The following is a 16,460-nucleotide window of genomic DNA, read 5'->3' as shown; positions in this document are numbered from 1 at the left end:
CTGATGTGAACTGGCTCTTAGCTGTATAATATGGTCACACAGAGCTTTATGGATCTGATTTTACATTGTTTATCCATGATCACTGCTGAAACCACAACCAGTGGCTGCATGTGAATAAGCCCCATGCTATAGTGCATACAAAATCATGGCCAAGGATCCTAGGGGGCCGCTTTTCGAGTGTATTTTTTTTAGATAACGTCCTAAAATATTCCACTCCATTAAATGTGATGTGCACATGGCCATTTGTCATTCATTTCTGTATGTAAATCTCAATGCATGACACAACAAAGTCAGTCTATGTCACAATAGATTTGGCAGAGGCACCTGCAGTAAGAAAAGAGTCTGATTAGAAAAATTGCTTCAACGGGGAAGTGATTTTCGGAAACTGCAAGAAGCCTCCAACAATCCCCAGCGATGGCTGCAAGGCGAGCGGTGATCTCATCAGGATACATTAGTCACTGCAACCAAAGGGAATAAAAGAGCCGAGCGACAGAGATTATAGCGGGGGGTTCATTATACAGTCACTCCCACTGATCCCCATTCACACTGCTGCGGAGAACACGGACCTCTATTGTACGCAGCAGATTTTATAGTGGCGTGCAGGGCCACTGAATGCACATTAGCATCCCGGCTACTGATGAATATTCTCATTGTATGGGGATAGTGTCAGCATTTTAGTTTTCCTTAAAAGGTGACATCACTGAAGACCAGAAGAGGAAAAAAAATGTCCCTAAAAACTGACAGAAAGGACAATGTCCCATGGGACATCTACACTGTAAATAAGAAGAAATATCATTGCAGCATTTCAAGAAAGAAGGGATCCCGTAGACAGAAGTCCACAATGGTGGCTTTGACAGCCAGGGTAATACATATTAAAGGACACTGAGGTTATGGTCTTACATGGTTACTATACAGATGCTGAATGAATCAATAGTAATGGGGAGTATAAAAATTATATTAGATGAGAGGGAAACTTACTAATAGCTGCAGCAGCATGTATGTATTTGTATGTGTTCTTTTCCTACTCACCCCCTCCATAGACATAATGGGGGACATTTATCAATTCCACCAGGGCCTGGTGTTGCCAAGGGGCTTATATCATACACCGTGGTAGGATACTGTCAGTTTACCTCTGAAAAAGGGACTGTAAACAAATTCACAACTATTTTTAGGCCATAGTTACAGGGCAACCACATAGTCCTATGTAATATCAAAATGTTGGTTTACTAAAACATAACCAAGTATACTGATGGGGCAGAGATCCAAACCTGCTGAATTGGTGAGAGATCACATTCACCATCATTAGTTGATCTAATATGCAGTCTTATGGTCCCATTGTTCTCAGTTTTGGCTGCTTTTTAGTCCTATTGCATCACGTTTGAGCTTTGATCTGGAGCTACAGTTATGTTATAGTGCACACAGGGAGTCTGAGACACACCCACCTTTCCTTATTGGTTCTGGCTGCTGCTCCCTCACTCCCTCTGCAGCTTGGCCTCTTCTGATTGGCTTCTGTGTATAAAGACAAACCTTTCGCAGCCCGAGTAGGTAAGTCAATGTACATAGAGCTGTTTTGCTCAAGAACACAGGTTTGTTTGCGACCCGTGATTATGAGGGTGCGTTCACACATGGCGTTTTTAAATGCATACGTTTTACACATTACCATGGGTTTGGCCACTTTGAAAGAGTTTTTCTTGCGGGAAGTGTAAGCAGATGTAAAAATGTTAACACTGGTGCTTACGCCTCAAAGCAGCCAAACACGTGGTAACATGTAAAACGCAAGCATTTAATAGCGCATCCAAAAGACACCACGTGTGAAAGCACCCTCAAGGAGAGATTGGAGGATCACATTAAGGCCCCATGCACACAACTGTGGGGGGGGGGGGCGTATGTACGGCCCTGTACAGCTCTGTACACAGGGAAAAGAGAGAACATGTCCCATCTCTCCCCTTGTGCACAGCTGTGCAACTCTATGGAGAGGGGAGGGGTAACCCTCCTCCTCTACAGCGAATTTAGCCTAACTTGGTAAATACTAACTGCACAATCATTTCAACAGCCTACACTACTTACTTGAGCTTGCAATGTTGAATGCTCCCACCTTTAGTATAAATTTGTCAGCTCTCTACAATTATTCTACAAGTTTTTTTTCCTTGCAAAACCTTACGTAACTCAGCTAGTCAGGGGCGTAACTACAGGGGTAGCAGTCATAACAGCTGATATGGGGCCTAAAGTGTCAGGAGGCCCGGCATCTGGGGTATTGTCTGTGTGCATGCTGCATGGGTGTATATGGTATTGGATGTATTCGTGTATATATTGTATGTATGTTTATGCTGTATGTGTATGTATAAATGTGTGTGATTGTAACACAGTTGCGCGAGTATACAATTATGTATATTTGGGGGGGACCCCATTTAGAAGTCTGGAAGATGGTAACACGTATAATCTTCTGTACATGATGGAGCCACAGCACATCTGAAAACACCAAAGTTATTCTAAAATCCCACCATAACCAAATTGTTTAGCCAAGTATAAAACTGAGTGAATGTGGAATGAGCCCCATCCTTCCTCATTGGATTTCTGTTTTATACTCCTATAATGGAACAGATAAAACACAACTTTATATAAAAAAAATTCTAATGTAAGGATGAGATAAGCACAAGTTAAAATGACGCATTACATTTTATTATTTGATGCCTCTGTGATAACAATGTTTTGGCTTAGATATTACTGTAGTTCAAAAGAACTTCCCCCTTATGTACCAAAAATACAAAAACGAGGCAGAAAAATCAGAAGCGAGCGAGAACTGTACAGCTGCTGAATACATACAGAATTGTGGAAGGAATAGAAGGAAGTTCTGTGAAATGACAAAATTCCGAAATTCTAAATGACTAACAAAACACTACAAAAGTTATACGCACAGTGAACATTGATATGCGCACACATTACCTCATGTCTCATGCCAGTCTCAGTAATGGAGTAATCTAAACCAAAACTCAATGAAAAGCACAATACGCTGCTATAAGGCAATGAGGAAATGAAGTGGACATCACATTATAAATACCGAGGACTAAACTCCATCCTCTTTGAATACAACGACAACTTTCTAAACTAGGACAAAGTAAAAATTGTAAATTGCATCATTACTAGGATACTCAGTCACTTTGGGTCCCGCCTAAACTGCTAATACAAGTTGGGCAAGAGAACAATGTCAGAACAATGCCAGGTCTGACATCAATATTCTACAGATTATAAATGTTATGAATAACGGAAGGAGGTCTGACCTGAAACCTCCAGCATCCACAGGAATGGGGACCCCAAGTTCTGTGATACGAATGGGGCGGCCGCTTCATGCGTGTTCTGCCCACTAGACTACTTTGAGGGTGCATTCACATGTGCGTTTTGACGCATCCAAAACGCCTGTGTGAATGCACTCTGAAAGTGCGTTTTCATTACTGAAGTGTAAGCATCCGTACCCCCAATGTTAACACAGCTGATAACACATCCAGCAATGAAGAAAAAGTGTTTTCAAAGCTGGAAAACGCATTGTAATATAAAAACGTATGTGTTTTAGACGCTCGCGTGAGGACCCGCGTGTGAACACAGTCAGTCTTAGGCAGCCCAATAGGGACTACCGAGTGTGAACTCGGTTGTGGGGAACACAGTGGTCAGGCCACCATTGATTGGACAGGTACCCCCTACCCTGTGGACCCCATGTATAAATTTAAATTATGCTTAGGTATTAACAGACCAAGAACAAACATGGGGCAAACAGGCAAACAGGGGCTGCAAACAACGTTCCTGCGGTCTGTGTGTGTACAGCGTGCGAGGTCCGCTAATGCAATGACTACAGACGAAAACTGACTGTCCGAGACGCAAACAAGGGCAAGAATAGGACCTAATCGATAATTTACGGTTCATTTACGGCAGTAAATACATGAGGCTATGGAAACCAACACTGTATGTAGGAGCCTATAGAAAAACATGGAGATGTGTGCTAGCTGTAGTAACAAGGGCAAGCACAAATCCTAAAACAATGTGTGTGCATAAACCCTGACGCAGAGGAACAAAGCTTACCCCCATCAAAAACATGTGCATCCCGAGTAAGGATTTATCGATGGATTGTAAGGAATAGCCAACAGTCGCCAATGTATATATCTAAGGCCTCATTCACATGGCAATTATGGGGGGTGAGATCTGGTAGCATTATTTGAAAGCATATCAGTGGCAGCAGGGTGGCTTAGTGGTTAGCATTACAGCCTTGCAGTGCTGGGACCTGGGTTCAAGTCCCAGGGTCAACATTTGCAAAGAGCTTGTATGTTGGCGTGGGATTCCTCCGGTTTCCTCCCACAGCTTAGACTACATTCACACACATGTATGGGGGACGTATATACACTTCTATGGGCTCATGGCCCTGTACGGGAGCGGTACGGTGCAGCACACGTGCGGCACCGTACCGCTCTGTAGACCGGGAAAAGATAGGACATGTCCTATCTTTTCCCGTGATACGGCACCGTGCGCTGTATCTTCCACTGGAGATTGGCGGGGGTGAGCAGCGCTCATCCCCTGCTCCTCTCCGCAGCGCCGATGTATGCCCGCCGTACTACGGTAAGGCGGGCATACATCGTGTGAATGTAGCCTTAGCTTGTGAGCTCCAGCTGATTTGGCAATCTGTGTGCGCTATATAAATAAAGTTATTATCATCATCATGGCCCCAATGGACTTCTAGGTCCCCTGCTCACAACGCGATGAGCACATGGTGTGTCACAGCATCATGACCAAGTTGGGTGGCCGCCCATCTTCCTATGGAAGGAGAAAGGGTGAGCAGTGCTCAACCTTCCCCCTCCAATCGGGCCTGCACTTGCCCTGGATATGCTCCAGCCTAATGCAGCCTAATAGTGAGACAGTATACGGCCAGCTTTTAGAACATGACAGATCTCCTATTATACAGAAATCACTTGCTCTTTCATGTGTGACTGTAACTGAGAATGTATGTAAATGAATTCCGCACAAGTGTGACAACTGCTACCGCCGCGAAGATGAGAAGAATCAGAGCTGAAAGATAAGAAAACTGCTAATGTATGTGCTGACGGAGTCACATGAACCCTAAAACACATCCACATCATCTTCTGGGAGGAACTTTCCATTTTTAAACAGTAAATGGAGCCTAATATTTGTTGAATTCCCTTAGCACTAGAGGGATATATCCTGCACATATACCACAGACAATGTCCACTGTTCCCTACACATCCAGCAGGATACAATCACCGGAGGAAAGGGTCTTATTCTATCCAATGAATGGAGCAACAGGTTGAGCATGTGACCTGCCATTCCTATTATTGCCTATGGTAGATATCATGCTTAGGTCTGTATGTTGTCCCTATGCCATGGACTACACACCTTGCATAGGGATGGGAGTCCTTGCATCATAGAGATACATCGTTGCTTTTCTGTTTTCTGATGTAGAAGCAGTGAAAGAATTTGTGATTCTTACAGTGACTACGCCATGTGGGCAGGGAGGCGGCATAGAGGGCCCAGCAGTCGCCATAATACGCGCAAAACTAAGCCAAGTTGACCAGGCGTAGTTTTGCCCAAGCCACTTGATGTAAAAGGCCGGGCCGCTATGACATCTCTCCCATATGATGAAGGACTTCTCCTCTGCCAGGAGAACTGCAGCCCCAGCAATGTATTAACCATTACCGTGCCTAAGCAGCAGTTCGACTGCCAGAAAGAGAGTAATTGCATCAGATGTCTATATGATGCAAGGACACCCACCCTGTGCAAAGTGTGCAGTTAGTGGGACACAGCAAAATACGGGCCCGTTTCCACAGGTTGCACACATTCATGTTCAGGCAGCCTTACAGTCTACATTCCAGGTTTGCAATTCCTAAAATAAAGAAAATGTTAATGTTGTGCTAAGCAACCTGGGAACATTTATTTACTAGGGATGAGAAATGAACACCTAAAGTACAGGTAGGAAGTAGAGAACATAACAGCGGTGCGGTTACTGTCATTCAATGTAAGGGTAGGTGAACCTAAAATGATGTGGACTCTCACGTAGCACGTGACAATATCACATGCTAGAGGAAAGAGAGGGTGGACCGGTTCCGTTTTAGCCTAAAAAAAAAAAAAATTATCCGAAGTTTCAGGAAATTAAGATAAGATTGTAAATAGCTGAGGAAAAACAAATCTGTAAAGGAGGAAACAAAGATCTGGTGGAATGTTATTATTCCTTGGGTTTTCTAGCTTGTTTATTTAGTAGATATATATTTTATTATATATATTATACTATATTACTACTAGCACCACACAAGGGCACACTAACACAGGTTCATATACCACTGGATAAAAGGCTTGGGTGAAGGCTTGTTTTTTGCAGTGCACGCTGTAGTTTCATTAAAGTTTACGGAGTTTACATTAAAGTGTCTCATCTTTTTAAACCCCAAAGAAATTAATCTGTCCAAAGTCACTTTCCCAACAATGTCGCCAGCGGTGGTGAATGTCTAAGCCTTACATAGCGCAGTTGGATTGAGCTACCACTGTGTAAACATTCCATTTATTTAGTGATAACATAGAGTTTACGTAAATGCAATGTTAACACAATGTCAATGCAACATGTGAGCACCCCTGAGAGAAGTCCTCTTTAATTGGTTTGTTATTTATTAAATAAATGAGATTTCTGAATACAGTGGAACCTTGAGTTACAAGAAACTTGGTTTACAAGCAAAATTTTGTAGTACAAACATTATGTGAGCCCTCCCCACCCTCTACTGTACTGTAACTCCCTCTCTGCCAAAAATTATAACACAATACTGAAGAAGTAGAAGAAATAAAGAGGCTATATCTTGTACTAAACATAATTTATTATTTGGAGATTTAGAATGAATCATATGCATTAAAATGCTTCCCTATGGAAAAACTAGATTTTATAAACGATTTTTGATTATGAGCATGAATTCTGCTTCTAATCCAAGGTATTCATTCACTGTGGAACCAATCATCTGCATTTCAATGATTTCCCATGGGAAAATTAGATTTGATATAAGAGTGATTTGGATTACAAGCATGTTCCTGGAACGAATTCTGCTCGTAATCCAAGGTACCAGTGTATTGTGCTTTCCACAGCAGCTTCTGCCTTGCCAGGAGTGTTAATGTATGTGTCACACCTGTCCATCTACCAGATCCACCTCCACCCACGCCATTGACAAACACAGCAGCAGCGTTTCCTCACCCAAGCAACTAAATAAATCACAAGTGTGACCTTGCTTCCTGCTGCAGCAAAAAAACTAAATAAAATCCATGATGAAAGCAATATCCCCATCTCATAATGAACGCTCTCTACACGGACCAAGACTTCTAGGAAGAATCTCCTCTATAATCCTTCAGCTGCAAAAGGTCTTAGTAATTCTGATACTGATCCTGCATTTTACCACCAATACTCGCTAATGAACCAGGGGGCACAGGATGAACAGCGCTTCAGATCAGAGAAATAAGTTGCATTAGCCATAGGTAGACAAAGGAAACACAGAATATGTAAGTTATGGTCTATTTTATGTTAGAACAATAAAAAAAGGAGGTTAAACTCTATACACAACCTTACCTCTGGGAACATACAGGTCACAGGCTATCCTGTTGTCCCAGAAATTAGTAACATCAAGTCAAAACACCCAGGATCCTTAGAAAAACAGTGTTGCAATGGTTAGAGAACTGCAACATAGTCACATATAGTGTCACAATATCCTGTAATAAAGAAACCAACGAGACCTTGATCCATCGCGTCATAGAGTTTACATCTGTTCACGTAAAAGGTAAATCACTGAGCAATGCCTTAGGAAGTTTCACCGTAGATGAAGCCTTGGTTGATTCATTTTGAAAATTTGCCTAAAGAATTTAGAACAATTGTTTGTGTTGTTTGAATTGTGTCCAATGAAGAAAGGGGGAGAAACCAAAGAGGAAAACTTCAGATGAAGATCCGGCAAAATGTAGGTCAGAAAAAAAGTCGTGCAGTGTGGTCACATGTGCGATTTACTTTATTTCCTGATAATCCTGACTATCTGTCTGAATGTTATCAGCTATCAAGTATTTACAATGGAGGAAAAACAGTAGGAGAAAAACTGGGCAACTCTCCCAGACATCAGCAGCTGATGCCAGGCAATAACCGGCAGCAAAACTGGACTCCTAAGTCACCAATGTGAGCCAAAACCTAACTGGCCTAAAAATGGACGTCAAGGGGGGGGTAAAAAAAACTCCTTTCAGGAAGCAGGGGTTAATAATAAACACCAGCAACTAGAACCCTATCTATGGTGTAATTTATGGCACACCACAGTTGTTAAGCTACAATCCCGTAAGGTTATTAACACAAATGTTATTGCCAGATCTACGTGGCTGCTTGGTTTGGTTGTACTTTTCAGGCAGTACCTACCTTTGCTAAGAGTTGTCTACCGTCATCTGTGGCCACCCACATAGCCTTATCTGGTTATGTGCTTCTTAAGACATTCCCCCCCCCCCCCCCCCCAAATTTTAGACATTAAAGTCAAATTAATGTCCAAACACTAGGACCCCTCCACCAGTCACCCATTACAAAGCTTCATTTATTAAAAGTTTTACAAAGCTATTCCAGTCTGTCATGGCAGGTTCTTACACAAGGTGAGGATTACATCTACATCAAAGGCTCTAAAAGCTCGGACCATGCAGGACGGATGCAAATTACTGTTCAGCAAAGTCATTGATATCCATAGAGAAGGCAATGCTGGTGTCACTCCGTGGGCTTTGGCACCTATGGTTCTGTTACTGGTTCATATTTCGTCCATTATCGCTGCTGCTGATACCCTCCACTTCAGGAACTGACAGCTCAAGAGCAATCTACGGTCAGATGTGGTGCTGTTTTCGGATGAAAGCAACCATGTTTCTCAACCCTTTTAATAGAAAAAAAAAAAATTTATATCCGAAAAAAAAGCATTTCTTCGATTTTTTTCTCTTTCAGTCCATTCAATACTATGGTAGAAGCTGGCACTAATTTGGAGTAAGGCCAAATTCACACAACCGTTGGACGTATATATGGCCGCAAGCTTGCGGCTGTATATGTGTCCCCGATAGGCCGGCAATGGGCACACGGAATGATATGGTGCCGCACACGTGTCACCGTACCGCTCTGTACACAGGGAAAAGATAGGTCATGTCCTATCTGTCCCCGTGTTACGGCGCCGTGTGCCATGCATCGCAGTGGAGAGGGGTCACCACTCCTCGTCTCCATCGCGGCAAACGTTTACCAACCAGGGCATATGTTAATGTGAATCTAGCCCAAGAGCGGCAGAGACATCCGTGGGCTGTACAATGAAATTTCCAACACAAACTTAGTATTGAGTTTCGTGGCAGGACGCATGCTAGACCGGTCGCGTCATTCAATAAGTGGAAAGGGAACCCCATTCTTGCGCTCGGTTGAGCTTCCTGCATTCGGACCCACATCGATCAGATTGATTCACTTAGGGTGCCATCACCATAAGAATAACCATCATTGATACAACCCCTTTAAATAAGCCAAAAAACCAATTTCACCATCTTGCATAAGAAGTCAGGTCACTTAACAAATTTATATTTGTGTCTTTTTTTTCTCGAAAACTAGAAGTTAAACAAATCTCAGAGCCGAGATCTCAGTTCACAATCATTTCCTTTATTTGTTACAAATGAGTCACCAAGAGCCTGAACTTCTCTCAGTGCAGCGCTGCGGGCCTAACAATGCCGCTTCCCCATGGTAACTGGGAGGCCGAGTGCAACTATTTTACCTAGCAAACAATTCACACAGCGAGCATTGAAATGCCAGCTCCCCCTCACATCCCTATATCACAAGGAGCCCCCGATCAGGAGGGTGAAGGCAGCCGTGACCCATGTGCTCTACAATGAGGCTTCCTCAAAAACTTACACTTTATACACTCTAAAGTATGAGGTGGAAACTTCAGAGTAAGAAACTTGTACAAAAGAGCCATAAATAGGGAGAAGCATCTGCAGGAAGGGTCCTGTCCAACTACTATACAAATAAAGAGACCTCTGTCAATCAAACAGAGCCCACCCTGCTAACACTTCTACTCTCCAAAGCCATGTTATTCAAGTAAAATATATATTACCAGGTACCATGTTATAGAGCAGGAGCTGAAGATACATATTGTCCAAGTCCTATATGCAGGCAGCATGTTATAGAACAGGAAGAGCTGATCAGGTTGTACATAGTGTTCTTACTGCAGGTAGCATGTTATAGAGCAAGGAGAGCTGAACATATTGCACATAGTGACCCATCTGCAGGCAGTATGTTATAAAGCAGGAGGATCAGAGGGTATTGTACATAGTATCCTGTATGCTATCTGTAGGCAGTATTTTAAAGAGCAGGAGGAGCTAAGCAGATTTTGTGTAGCATGCATAACTTAACAGAAGTCCGGCTTTTTATGCTTCGGATTCAAATGGTCAGTCCTACGCAGACAGCCATGTTTGGATAGGGAAAACTTTTCATTACACAAACAATATCAATTATTTGCTGAAAGTGGACAGTTCCATTAATATTAGTGCAAACTTTTATGTAATACTCGCCATGAAGATAAGAAGATAACGGCTGAAAAGTGATCTCTACAGAACAGTACTCATCAGTTTATCAAGATCTCAGTAGTGGAAAGCTAAAGATTTTTTTTTGTCTAAATAAAGTAACATTAAGGACAACACATTTAATTGTCAGACAACAGGCAGTATGGTGGGAGGGCGACTACATCAGTACAGACCACAGTAGCCACCCACCTGTCTGTACAAGCAGTACTGTGCAGTCGCTTCCTGTAGCGTTATTCTGGGCACTGTCTTGCTTGTTAAGGCAGTGATTCTTAACAGCAGAGCGCAGTTTCACTGCCTTTGCCATGATGAGGGCAGTGGAAATATTAAGTAGCACTGTGGAGGCGATGAGGTGCCTATACCCTGGCACTCACATTACTCTGCCAGGAATACACGCTATTAGAGTTATTCCAACTCCACCCTAGAAAATAAGATTTAAAATGCTCAGGACAATTTAGGACTCACATCAGCAGATCAGATCCATTGACATGTATGTGTTTAGCCATGTAAAAGGACCCAATTTAAACACCATCATTGTTCCCGGGGTAGGCATCTTTACAAGTAGACAGGCATCCTACATCCCAGTACAAACACCCAAATCGGCCTCACATACAGAAGGTGCCAAGTTGCTTGTATCCAGGGGATGGGTGTGCCCCCTCTGTGTACGCCAGGAGCTGGAATATTAAACAATGAATTGGCAAAGGACTCGCCATGTGGCTATATGCAACAGAAAGAGCGTATCGGCCAGACGGGCACCACCCATCGGCAGACTTACATGCAGTGAGCCATAGCGATCACTACTTAATGTCACATTGATTGAGTTCAGATTACATTTACTTCACTGAATGGGATTGGTGCATGTTATGGTGCCCATAGATACTCCATCATGTCTTTTGGAAGGGGTTCTTCTTCGCTCTGCTAGGTAAGCTTATCATCTGGTGCACCACATACACTATTTAAAGGGGTTGTCCTCTTTTAGTGATTTACATTGTTTGTATAATGAAAAGTTATACAATGTTCCAATAAACTTTCTGTATAAAGTCTTGACAGCTTTCTAGGTCTCTGCTTGTAATGGAAGCTTCATTGCTTACTTCCTGCGGATAAAAAAAACAATCCATAGTCATGTGATATTTCACAGATTGCCAGATCACACAGCTCTAGTTACTGTAACCAGCAGTGCACCTGTGTTACACGACATGACCTGGTATACAACAAGCCACGCACATGTGTTACACGACATGACCTGGTATACAACAAGCCACGCACATGTGTTACACGACATGACCTGGTATACAACAAGCCACGCACATGTGTTACACGACATGACCTGGTATACAACAAGCCACGCACATGTGTTACACGACATGACCTGGTATACAACAAGCCACGCACATGTGTTACACGACATGACCTGGTATACAACAAGCCACGCACATGTGTTACACGACATGACCTGGTATACAACAAGCCACGCACATGTGTTACACGACATGACCTGGTATACAACAAGCCACGCACATGTGTTACACGACATGACCTGGTATACAACAAGCCACGCACATGTGTTACACGACATGACCTGGTATACAACAAGCCACGCACATGTGTTACACGACATGACCTGGTATACAACAAGCCACGCACATGTGTTACACGACATGACCTGGTATACAACAAGCCACGCACATGTGTTACACGACATGACCTGGTATACAACAAGCCACGCACATGTGTTACACGACATGACCTGGTATACAACAAGCCACGCACATGTGTTACACGACATGACCTGGTATACAACAAGCCACGCACATGTGTTACACGACATGACCTGGTATACAACAAGCCACGCACATGTGTTACACGACATGACCTGGTATACAACAAGCCACGCACATGTGTTACACGACATGACCTGGTATACAACAAGCCACGCACATGTGTTACACGACATGACCTGGTATACAACAAGCCACGCACATGTGTTACACGACATGACCTGGTATACAACAAGCCACGCACATGTGTTACACGACATGACCTGGTATACAACAAGCCACGCACATGTGTTACACGACATGACCTGGTATACAACAAGCCACGCACATGTGTTACACGACATGACCTGGTATATAACAAGCCACGCACATGTGTTACACGACATGACCTGGTATATAACAAGCCACGCACCTGTGTGACATCACATGACCAGGGACCGGTTTTTATCTACAGGAAGTAACCAATGAAGCTTCCGGTTGAATGACAGAAAGCAGAGATCTAGAAAACCATTAGGAATCAATACTAAAAGAATATTGCAAAAGTATATAACTTTATCACACAAACCACATCAATAATTTGCTGAAAGTGGACAATCCCTGTGAGGCTGGGTTCTCATCGCGATTTTGCATACGCTCAGCAAATACGCTCCAGACATATAAGCTGAGCGTACACACTGACAGATAGGGACAGACATAGGAATAGTTGTTGCCTCCGTCTAACCAGCATTTGTCACATTCACTAAAACGGAGAGTGGGCATCTGTGTGCTCTGCGCGTGCACACATTATCATGTGGCAGGGTTAACACCTCTGCCAGACAACTGCAAGGAGAAGAGGAAGCCGGAGCCCAGAGGAGTTTATAAGTACAGTTTTTAAGGGAGCTCTGCTGGACATTGTCAGCAGCAGCCCCCCCTCACTGATGAAAATCATTATAGGGTAGCTGCTGCATATAGGTTGGTCACAGAAAAAGGTGAAAGCTCCAGGAAGCAGCATTTTGGATTGGGGGATGTGGGAAATTAGACTTTGGGAAACATTTACTTACCTGTCCGACAAAGTTCCCCGAAACTGCATTGTCCGACGAGAAATTCACTAAGACCGTGCGCCCGATATCCTGCATGTGTCGCTTCCCCGCTCAGGTCCCCCGGGGTTCACCTTCTTCTTCCTGGTGTATGTAAGTGCATTGTCTTGCGACGCAATTTGAATGTTAAATCCTGCGTTCAGTCCGAATCAGTCGGATCGTCTGACGGCCAGTCCCCCCGATTTCTGTCGTATGCAAGCCTGCGCAGGCGTGCCAAAAAACGGTCGTGTGCGACAATGCCAGTGCAGACCTCTGCTAAATACCTGTCAAACCCAAAAATGTCGTAAAGTCTGACGAAATTGCTTGCGCTGACCCTTAGTAAATAAGCCCCATTATATGGGTTGGGTTTAGTTATGGAATATTTGCCTGTAATTTTTTTTCCCAGGGACCCTGTTAATGCGATTACCAAATCCAGAAAAAAAGAAATTTGGGGTGTTGCCCTTCCCCGGATAGAAAAAGACTGTAAAGGATCAGTGATCTTCCATGTACAGTTTTGGTTACACATCACAATCATTACCCGTATACTATAATGGATCATCTTGCAGACATGTAACCCTACATCCCTGGGCAGGGATCACATGTAACCCTACATCCCTGGGCAGGGATCACAGCTGTCGTGTGAATTTTGTTTATTCTCTTTCCGAGAGATTGAGAATAAGTGTCGGATCACAGGGGAACAGTTACCGTAATAATAGCAGGAGGCAAAGATGCTTGTAGAAATTGATAAATAGAAGATAGTCTTACATGCATGCGATAAGACTATGTGACAATTCACACTCACATCAGGTGTTATGGGACTCGTATGTATTCTGCGTATTCCATCACTTATCTCACAATTACTGATGCAAAAGAAACCTGATGAAAAATCCTCTATCCACTGAAATCCTAAACATCAGCGACTTCTATAAACAGCTGACAGTTCACCCATGAACAAGGTTGTTACAATGTACCGGACCTGACCTAGAAACCTCAACGGACACGCGGAGTTCTGCGATTCTAGGTTAGGTCCAGTAAATCCTATAAGTGTAAAACAAACTTGTCTGTTGACGATGACCTTAAAACATGACTCATTTCTTGCAAAAAACAGCGCCACTCCTTACTGTAGGCAGTGCAAATTAGCTCCATACATCTGCGCTACAATAGAGGCGCAAATCAGGTGCAGCGGAGTTTTTGCAACTGCTGGGCAGCCCCTCTAAGTATAGCTACACAGGTATTCATCTTTCAGAACCAGAACCGAGACCACACATAGATGTGCAGTGACTCCAAGCACAGTGCTGCAGCATCCTCCCTAGATACATGACATGCTCATGCTGGGACTTGTAGTTCCAGTAGCTATAAGTGTGAGGTCTGGCCACCAGGTGTGACACTTCGGGCACCTACCTATGGAGTCGTCGTCCTCCCGGTCGGAGCTCAGGTAGCCATTGCTGTTCCTCTCCGGGGAGCTGTGTCTCAGGGAGTCCTCCCGGGTCACTCCCAGCAGGTTCCCCAGTACGAAGTTCTCGGTGCTCCCGTGGTCGTCGTAGTCGGGATCCGGGATGACTGGGGGCGGCGGTCGCGGTGCCGTCGGGATGAGGTCCCGGATGGACACCCGCTTGGGAGGCGGCGGCGGGGGCACCTTGGAGCGCACCCGGGGCACCGGCTTCACGTCCCGGGACAGGGCGCTCTCCAGGTACACCACCTTGAACTTCTCCTCGGCCAGCACTTGTTGCAGCCGCTTCAGGTTGTCCTTGCAGCGCTGTAGCTCCCGCCGCATGTCCTCCACCGAGCTCAGCCGCATCACCGGGGCGTCCTCACCGGGGAACTCCGCCCGCCAGTGCTGCTCGAACTCCCGGGGGTCCCACATGAGGCCGGTGCACGGAGGGCCAGACCCTCTCACAGGCGGATCATACACCGGATCAGCAACGCCGCTTATCCCTCATACACGGAGCTCCCGCCGGTGCACGACATCCCGAGCACACAAACTTTCTCCAAGGCTTCCGCCTGCTGGGCGTGGCACACTGACCGTGACGTCATCCCGAGACACGCCCGACCGGCCAGAGGGGCGGGACCAACCCAGACCTGTCTAATGAGCTGTCACTAGAAACCTGGAGAGGAGCAAAGCAAGATCTGTCAGATTATATATACCCTAGTATCAGACTATATATACACTAGTAGTATCATACTACCGGTATATATACACTAGTAGTATCATCACTGTATATACACTACTAGTATCATCACTGTATATATACACTAGTAGTATCATAACTGTATATACACTAGTAGTATCATCACTGTATATATACACTACTAGTATCATAACTGTATATACACTAGTAGTATCATCACTATATATACACTACTAGTATCATCACTATATATACACTACTAGTATCATAACTGTATATACACTAGTAGTATCATAACTGTAAATACACTAGTAGTATCATCACTGTATATATACACTACTAGTATCATAACTGTATATACACTAGTAGTATCATCACTATATATACACTACTAGTACCATCACTGTACATACACCTTATCAGTAGTATCTATCTATCTATCTATCTATCTATCTATCTATCTATCTATCTATCTATCTATCACTAGTATCTATCACACTACTGGCATCATCTCTCTCTGCATACACCTTATCACTAGTATCATCACTGTACATACACATAATCACTAGGAAGAAAAAGTGAAGTAAAGTAATTAAAAAAAAGAGGCACTTTACTTCTAATGCTGATTCATTCAAAGTTTGTTCAATAGTTAGTTCCCATTTAATAGCAGTAGAGATCTTCTATAGCAGTGATGAGGTGGCACTCGGAGCCCTTTCTGTGGGCACTCAGGCCATCACCAGAGTTGACTCCAGGTATATTCCTGTAGTCCCAAACAGCCCAGGACTTGCTGTGCACAGAGCTATTTTAACCCCTTAGGGACGTGGCCCTTTTTCATTTTTGCATTTTAATTTTTCACTCCCCACCTTCATAAAACTGTAACTTTTTTATTTCTCCATGTAAAGAGCTCTGTTTGGGCT

The 16,460-nt window shown here is 43.8% G+C and overlaps 1 protein-coding gene across 1 annotated transcript in view; it reads right to left on the bottom strand.

Annotated features, from left to right (window-relative positions):
* The window catches only part of ABR (ABR activator of RhoGEF and GTPase), a 217,757-nt gene extending 202,328 nt beyond the window's left edge, over window positions 1–15,429 (bottom strand). Inside the window, exon 1 of the mRNA XM_072138370.1 lies at window positions 14,816–15,429. Coding sequence (XP_071994471.1) covers window positions 14,816–15,278 — 463 coding nt within the window. The 5' untranslated portion in view covers window positions 15,279–15,429. The remainder of the gene's footprint in view (window positions 1–14,815) is intronic.
* Window positions 15,430–16,460: the final 1,031 nt, after the last annotated feature.

The sequence above is a fragment of the Engystomops pustulosus genome, chromosome 2 (genome assembly GCF_040894005.1).
Source record: "Engystomops pustulosus chromosome 2, aEngPut4.maternal, whole genome shotgun sequence".
Classification (NCBI taxonomy): Eukaryota; Metazoa; Chordata; class Amphibia; order Anura; family Leptodactylidae; genus Engystomops; species Engystomops pustulosus.
This window is presented reverse-complemented; position numbering and strand designations above follow the sequence as displayed.